At 35.3% G+C, this 8,629-nt stretch overlaps 2 protein-coding genes across 2 annotated transcripts; one reads left to right on the forward strand and one right to left on the reverse strand.

Moving 5' to 3' along the window:
* Window positions 1-312: 312 nt before the first annotated feature.
* On the forward strand, window positions 313-1,553 carry LOC126696847 (60S acidic ribosomal protein P1). The gene is made up of 4 exons (XM_050393573.1): window positions 313-474; window positions 634-709; window positions 994-1,209; window positions 1,320-1,553. The coding sequence occupies exons 2-4, from the start codon at window positions 644-646 to the stop codon at window positions 1,371-1,373; spliced, it is 336 nt and encodes a 111-aa protein (XP_050249530.1). The 5' UTR covers window positions 313-474; window positions 634-643; the 3' UTR covers window positions 1,374-1,553.
* Window positions 1,554-2,905: 1,352 nt separating this feature from the next.
* LOC126696848 (granule-bound starch synthase 1, chloroplastic/amyloplastic-like) lies at window positions 2,906-7,970 on the reverse strand. Its single transcript, XM_050393574.1, has 14 exons — window positions 7,727-7,970; window positions 6,959-7,336; window positions 6,464-6,544; window positions 6,252-6,350; window positions 6,046-6,135; window positions 5,226-5,289; window positions 5,033-5,133; window positions 4,825-4,934; window positions 4,509-4,752; window positions 4,230-4,406; window positions 3,935-4,126; window positions 3,730-3,816; window positions 3,499-3,627; window positions 2,906-3,341 (listed from the first exon to the last, which is right to left on the reverse strand). Exons 2-14 carry the CDS (start codon window positions 7,319-7,321, stop codon window positions 3,225-3,227), a joined length of 1,854 nt encoding a protein of 617 aa, XP_050249531.1. The 5' UTR covers window positions 7,322-7,336; window positions 7,727-7,970; the 3' UTR covers window positions 2,906-3,224.
* Between the last annotated feature and the right edge of the window lie 659 nt (window positions 7,971-8,629).

The following is an 8,629-nucleotide window of genomic DNA, read 5'->3' on the forward strand; positions in this document are numbered from 1 at the left end:
ATGGTTATATGCATGAAAAATGAATATGTTATTGAAATAGTTTTTAGAATAAATAATTTGATGACGAGTACTTTTGAAAAATGATTGTGTAAAATAAAAAAAGTTCATATACTAAAATAGGTAAAAGTTTTTATAGTACAAATACTCATTTAAGTAACAAGCTACTATTAGTTCTAATATGGGCTCATAACATCAAATAATTTATAAAATATTAAAAAAAAATTAAAAGATTAAACTAAATACCAATTTGCATTTTATAAAACTAAGTTATGGGCCTAGTCCATTTACATAGACGGCAAAATCTAAAGTGGGCCATATAACGAGTGAGTCGAGCCCATTAATTCTCTCTCCACCTCAATAAAAACCCTATCTCCCTCCCATATGCACATTCCTCAAACCCTAGCTAACTTTGCACATCTCTTGGCAGCAGCCGCTAGGCATTCCATACAGCTATCTCCAGATCCCTCATTTCAGGTTAATCATCATCTCCTCTTCTTTTCAGTTATATTCAGTAGAAAAAAAAAACTGTAATTCGTTCATGTTTATTCATTTGTGATGTTGTTTGATTAATCCTCTTTTTGGTTGAGTTTAATTCTCCTCATCTTTACCTTCATTTCAACTTATTCATTTCAGAGAAAAAGCCATGGCTTCAGAGCAAGCTTGCACTCTCGCTTGTTTGATCCTCCATGACGATGGTATTCCCATCACCGTATCCTTTTCTCTTCGAATTTGATAAGGGGATCTATGTTTTATTTGTAGAGAAAATGGTGGAAATCAAAATAAATTTTTTGTTTTCAATATTTGCTAAACCCAATTAGATTTATAATCTTGTGTTGTTATGATCAAAAAATTATACCCTTTTTCATTGTTTAATGATCTCTGTGAAAAAACCAAAACAAAGCATAGTTATTAGTGTGGATGTTTCTGGAAGATGTGCCTGTTTGTTTGTGTGTGTGTGTTTTTTTTTTCTTTTCCTTAAATCGTTTGTAATAGTCGGAGAAGATTGCCACATTGGTGAAGGCAGCAAACGTGAACGTTGAATCTTATTGGCCAAGCTTGTTTGCCAAGCTTGCCGAGAAGAGAAACATTGAGGATCTCATTTTGAACGCTGGGTCCGCCGGCGGTGGTGCTGCAGTTGCTGTTGCTGCACCAGCTGCAGGTGGTGGCGGTGGTGCTGCTGCCGCTGCTCCTCCACCTGAGGAAAAGAAGGTAAATAGGAGCAATTAAGTAATTTTTTGCTGAGTTGGTTTTCCACGTTGAAAGTGTTTTGGGCTTTGAGTTATCTGATCGTTGTGCGTCTTTCTTTTGTGATTTTACAGGAAGAACCAAAGGAAGAGAGTGATGATGATATGGGATTCAGCTTGTTTGATTAGGAGCTGTTTTGTTCTAGCTGGATTTGTATTTTCAAGGGTTTGACCCTATCAATGTAGTAGTTTTTTTTTTTTTTTTTTTGGGTTAGTTACGAAGTTTTCTTCGTGCTGAGAAGTGTTTTTGAACGTTATGTGATTGTGTCTTTGAAGATATGTTAGTATTTCAATATTTTTAGACCATAATTTACTCTTCTTTCTGTTATTAATTGAATTTGTGTTGTTATGTATGCAATTATGAGGCTAACAAGTTGCTATGGTAGTTAAATAGTTTCACCTAATCAAGATATATGTTTAGCAGTTGAATGTTGGTAATGAGGCGCCATTGACCTGTTATGTGCAGTACATCTTTTGGTTGCTGTGTGCTCTGTTCTTCATCCATACATTTTGCTGTGTATGGTTTTGAGATTTCATTTAGGGCTTTGTAGTCAGCTTCCTACAACATGTTGTGTTGGGAGTTGTCAAAAAATATATATTGTTGTGTTGGGAGTTGATTTATCTATCGCTGTTGATAACATTAGTGTTCTCTGGTTTTAGGGCTATGGATCCTGTAGTGTTTCTTCACTGGTGTATTTAAATGGTCCAATGCCATGCACACTGGATATATGTTGTGAAAGATGCCTTTGTGTGATTGAATTCTTTGTATTTTGTTTTTGCTTTATCTTAGTAGATGTTTTAATGCTGGTGTATGGTTCTTTTATGTGTGTATATGAAGCTACTTCAAATTGCATGCTATCTCCATCTAACTAGTGATAAAGGAAAAATGCATTAGCTTACCATGTTTGCCAAATCTTGGCTCCATTGTAGCTACTTCAATTTTTTTTTTCTTTTATTTTAACTTTGGATGTGTGAATGCTCTGTAAGCTAGTTTATGCTATAATTGGCTTCTGAATCATACTGAAGGTAGAACCTAACCTCCAAGAAATTTAAAGTTAGATTTCTGCAGCTGCAGTCATGTCTCTTTTGCCACTAGAAAAGAATTTTTATGAAGATAAAGTTTAGTTATAAAATTAATTGTAGGACTATAATTTTAATAAAATAAATATTATTACATATTTTGAAAATCTAATAAATACGTATGTTAAATTTTGTGTTAATCTTTTATTATTTGCTTACTAACTATTGATTTTTAATTTTTTAGTAATTTTGCAAACATGGAGGATATAAGATGTAATTTAATATTGAATTTGTCAAAATTCATTTCAAATGAAAATATATAGGGAACTGTTAATAAGGCTATAACAAATTTCGGAGTTAAATTTTGTCTTCCAAGAGCGTTTTATTGCCGTAGAAAGCCCTGTATGCCTTGTTGTTATGTAGCCATGTGAGCTTTTGAAAGATTGTTCCTGTCCAAACGTGTCTGTTATAATCGGGTTAAGAACTTCCAGCAATTCTGCGAATTTCAGTCGGTGGCATCTATTTTCAGTGGAGTGGATGGCCCATGGACATGTAACTTCTTTATTGTTCCTTATAGCAACGAGCCAGGGAAAGTTAGTGTATAAGGATAGTCGTATAGTTTGATCTTGTTGGCATGTCTGTTTATAACAAGATGATTGGTTTATTCATGATGGAGAGAATTGAGTGAAAAATCCATAAAAATGCAATTTTTGGTTTTGCCTACCTGCATGTAATATGTATACCATTAAAATCCTTATGCTATGTACTGGCTGTTGGAACTTGGTGTCAAATTGTTCGGTCGAACTATTACTACCATCTAAGACCACCAACTAGCTATTACTATAACATTTTTCCCAGCGAGAATGAATAACGATAAAGGAAGGTCTGCTGACTGTTAGACAAGCAGTAGCAGCTATTTTGTTAGTCTTTGGAGTTCTTGCTTTAGGCCTGCCATAGCTCTTAGGGAGTTGCAACGTTTTCCTTTGCGAGTGGAGCTATTTCCTCACCCTCAATTCCAGGTTCACTTCCCGCCACCCCCAAACTTAGCAGCACCTCCTCCCACTTCTTAGCAGGTCCCTGCGCCATTACAACATGATTTACAGATTAGCATATCTTCTATGGACTTTGAATCAACCAAACAAAAATTAATAACAAAAGAAGAGAAATGTTCTATTTTAGCTTCATGATGCTAAACTATACTTGAATGATCTACTTGGCAAGAGGTTTCACCCACCTTCCATGAGAGATCTTGAGCCATGCAATTCTGTATTATCTCAGAGAAAGCTGGAGTTCCGTAGGTTGTGAGGGCCCTTTTCACATTTGTAGCCACTGCAGTCACATCGGCCGGATCAACAGCTTCACACTGGAGGATCATTGGTTAGGATTCATGTTAAACTCAACACCAAAATGCACATAAGTTAAAGTTGCCGTTAAGAAGCATGTGAAAGGAATAATGAGTTATTACTTCAACATTGAAGCTTCCCATTTGAAATCCTGTGAAACCTTCTTTAACAGTGTCAACCAATCCACCAGTTGAGGCAACAATAGGTACCTGCAGTGTCATTGGAATGGGGGTAAAGTAGTAAGAAAATAGAGGGTTACTTCAGTTTTTGATGCAGAAACATATAGCAATAGGTAGCAGATTGGGGAACTTTGAGTAGGCATCATACTGTTCCATAACGCATGGCATGTAATTGAATGAGACCACAGGGCTCAAATCTACTAGGAACCAGTATAAAATCAGCACCAGCTATTATCATATGAGCCAGGGGAACATTGAATTTCGCCACTCCTCGGGCCTTGTCAGGGTATATTTTCTCCAGCTGTTCAAGCTGCTTCTCCATTGGTTTTTTGCCAGTCCCCTTAAGAAATATGACAAAGCTCATAATAAATTTCAAATCTGTTTTTTGTAGTATGATCACTATTATGATAGAAAAACGAAATGGGGAATATAAAAAGGCTTACAAGGACTATTATTTGAACATTCTCTTTGATAAAATGGGGAATGGCTGCTACGAGAATATCTGAACCTTTCTGCTCTTCGAGTCTACCAATGAAGCCTATGACAGGGATGTTTCTATCCACTGGCAATCCAACTTCAGCTTGGAGGGCTTCCTTCAAAAGAGGCTTTGCATCCAACACCTATGAGTGCCAAAAATTTGATAAATATTGGGTAATGAAGCAGGGATGTTAATCAAAGACAATGATTGATGTGAACACACAGGTTAGTGAAAAGATTCTTACAGTTGAAGCATCATATTTGACGTTTGTATATTTGTCAGTTAAGGGGTTCCATTCCTGGACATCCATGCCATTCACAATTCCTTGAATGCCAGTTTTACGAATGATGTTATCCAATTCCACTCCTTTGTCTTCGCCAGAAACAAGTTCTTGGGCATAGTATGGGCTCACAGTTAAAACCTTGTCTGATTCTAAAATTCCAGCTTTCATCCAATTGATTTTTCTTCCCTTGACTGGCTTTTCATACCTGCAAAGTTGCTATTGTCATATGAAGTTCATCATATAGTGTTTTGTTATATTGAGTAGATCAAAATCATACCCATCAATAAAATCAAAAGAGCTTTTCAATTCGTCTGGGAGATTGAGAAGTGAGAAATCTGTGAAGGCAAATCTGCCTTGGTAAGCAATGTTGTGAATGCAAAAGGCAACCTGAAAATTTTATAAAGCACAAATCCATTTTTGAGTAAAAGGTGTTTTAACCAGAATTCTTATATAGATAATTCAAGAGAGATAAACAAGGAACCTACTCTGGCAGTGCTGTATATGCCTTTGGGTTTGTATATAGTTTTCAGGTAGCATGGGATCAGGGCAGTGTGCCAGTCGTTGGCAATGAATATGACCTCTTCACCTGCACGCAGGAATATCAAAGAAACAATGCTTAAAATTTATATAATGGAAGGAGTTTATATTCTAATTTTCCTCACAAATGAATGTCCGTACCATATGGTCCAGAGAAATATTCATTGCTGTTAAGTGCTAGAACCCTTGGTGCCTCTAGAGCGGCCTAAAAGCCAAAGAAGTTGATAAATTAGGGAACTATAACCAGAGTGAATGGTGTTTTTGGGTCAGATATGAATAAACATGATACATTAAAGAAAGGATAGATAATCAATACAGAAATATGAAACTAGAATAGACATTCATGGATTGCATACACGCTAATTTGTGATTGTTACTAAAACATACTATTCTCAACAGTTCTATGAACTCATTAATTTATTGTGCAACCTCTATTTCAAACTACCTTATTGAGCCACACGAAGGAAATTAAGACATGAGCAATACTAGAGACAACAATTTTCATAACTTTTTCACAACTTGTTAAGATGATAAGCTATGATTAGTGTAACATCACTTTAACATGAACCCATTACTAACATTACTTTTATTATACACCAATCAAAACATATCAACTTATCGGTTGTGAAATTTTTTGTGTCACCTTATTGTTAATACATGCCTCAAGGCTCAAGTATGTGATCTATATATTTTGGTGCAAAACTATTGTCTTTAACCCTTAAATCTTTGGTGTATGCTAAAGTTCCACTATTGTCCTCTTTTTTAAACAATACCAGTATACCATAGAAGTCCCATTCTTTCTTGCTACTTCGGTTACTATACATTCCCTTGGTATGGCAAAGGTTATTATGGAAAACCTATTGTGCAACGAATTATGTTGCTCTCAAACTATTTTCCAGCGAAGTACTGCATAGATCAGAAAAGCATATCATATACAACTAGAAGGATGGAGATTATGAACCTGGCATAATAAGCTGAATCGAAGTTGGTTGTCCTGGAAATCCTCTCCAGCCATAGGCCCATAAATTTTGGATTTGGTTTTCCCCCACACCTATATGTTCAGTTATCAATCGATTCAAGCCTTTGTTAGTTTGACTCTCTAAAAGTCTTGACACATTAAAAATTGTACCCGTAAAGTAAGATGAAAGGATAATGAAATGGACCAACCTTTTCAAGAAACGCTGGGTGATCCACAAAAACGCGATCTACTCCTCTTTTGTAGCAATGGAAGAAGCGAACCTTTTCGGTTTTATCTCCTACTTTAAGCTACATATCAAGTGGCATTTCAATGTTTTAAACATAGAAAATTGCCCATTGGAGTGAAACCTCTAAGAAGGAAATGAAATATAAAGTTTGCATGCATGTAGACTAGAATATACCTCAATTACAACATCTGTATCCCACGCATCTTTGTACTGGTCATAACGTGGAGAGACAGTCATAACACGATGCCCGTTGGCCTGGACAAGGATTGAGTTTAGTGAGTTACAAGTTATAGAGTGTGTCTCAAAGCATTTTTAGATGAAATTGCCAAAGGTTTGACAATTTTGCAAAAGTTAAAAGAGGATCCTTAAAGATGAAAGGCTAAAGCTTTTAAGAAAAAACCTTTACAATATTCACCGTTTATATGCTTTATAAATCCATAACTTTAAAACGCTAATTACTGTCATTTGTCAAACACACAAAATACTAAAGAGCTTTATAGTTAAACATCTACTACCAAAATTCTACAATTAAATCTCTACTTCCTAAAGCATTGCCAAATGGTGGCATATTCTCATGGAAACCTATATATATATGGCAATTAAGTCCCATCCAATACATTCATCAGTTAAAGAGAGAATGAGGCAAAAGAGAATGCTAATTAAACTGACCGCCATTGCTGGTGGTAGACCTCCAAGAACATCTCCAAGTCCACCAGTTTTGCTCCAGGGACCTACTTCTGTCCCCACAAAGATCAAATTCATCCCACTTCCGCAAACAATGGTCCGTGAAGTCCATGCATTCCCACTCTTGAATGTTTTACTCCTGGTTTGCCTGGTAGTTAATTTTGCCATGGTACTGACATGCACTAGTTCATCCACTTTGTTCAAAGATCTTAACCCATTGTGAGTCATGGTGTGATTCATTAAACCAAATTTCATCAGTGCTGCTTTACCCTCTGATCCAGAAGTTATTGATCCATAGTTGACACGAGAACTTGTTGATACAAAGTTTGAACCAGCCACAGTTGCCATTGGTGATATTTTGTACTGGTAAAGAATGAAACGAGAAAATTACAGCAATTTGATATAAACCATTGATGCTTATTAACATTATATTGAAATATTCATGCGTGAGTGGTGTGGTAAGTTCCATATGGGTACTAATCAGTAACCACAAGAGTAAATGACTAATATATATATATATATATATAATATAGCTGGGTTTATACAATTAAACTTTTGGGTCAAGTGATGTACAAGTTGTTAAAAACAAATTCACGGGCTGAAAAGCTGAAGTCATCTATTCTTGACTACACTTCGTTAAGAAAACATTACAAATTTACTACACGAAATAGGAAGGGAAAACACATTAAAAAACAGGTATAAAACAGAAAGCCACATACCAATCAATTAACAAAAGCAAACACAGATACTTACATTGACTTAATTGAGTTCAGCTCCAAGCATGTACAATGGATTATGCACCAATGCCTAGACCTGACTCCTATACGCTGCACTGAACTGTTACTGAGAATGAATTACGAAGAAGAAGTAGAGCTACCATTTGTAGTGGTTTAAGCCAATAGTCTCACTTTCCACATGGCCACCACACAACGGTTGGGAATTCTGAGACGCCCAGCCACCTCAAGATTCTTTTGAGGCTTAAAAATCACAAGACAAGAGACGAAAATCGTGGGGCCAACTATTTTGTGAATAAAAGTGGAATATGCTCAATGAAATTGTTTGCATTCTGTTTATATCTTCTTGGACTTAAGACTGAGTCCAGTGATACGCTAATTACAGATTACAAATTGCAATGTGTTTTTCATGAAGTAGTCCTGAAATAAAGGATAAAAGGGTAATGAGTAATAGAATTCTTGTGGTTATTATCATCTTTAGCTATAATGGAACCCACCACAGAAACTATCTTTCCTAGGACCTTCCCCTCTATTTATTTATTTATTTCATCTTAGTCATATAAGATATGAAACAAGAAAATGCTATACAGAAATTTTTTTTTTTTTTTTTTTTAAAATTGTGATAGCATAGATAAAGCATAATTACCTATAGATGGCTCACAACATGTAATTAATGAGATTTTTATTGTTATTAATAATTGTATGAGATTGGATCAAACTATGGATCAGTACATGATCCACTCTATTTCACTTGAAACATATTATAACTAAGATTTTATGTTTAGTACATGCCAAAGTGATTTTCATTTAAAATTTTAAATGTTGTGACTTGTGACATTGAATACACTTTTAAATTTGTAATTTATAATCTGAACCATGAAATTAATAAATTTTATTCAGAGAGTAGTGAGAATATCATATC

The sequence above is a fragment of the Quercus robur genome, chromosome 8 (genome assembly GCF_932294415.1).
Source record: "Quercus robur chromosome 8, dhQueRobu3.1, whole genome shotgun sequence".
Lineage (NCBI taxonomy): Eukaryota > Viridiplantae > Streptophyta > Magnoliopsida > Fagales > Fagaceae > Quercus > Quercus robur.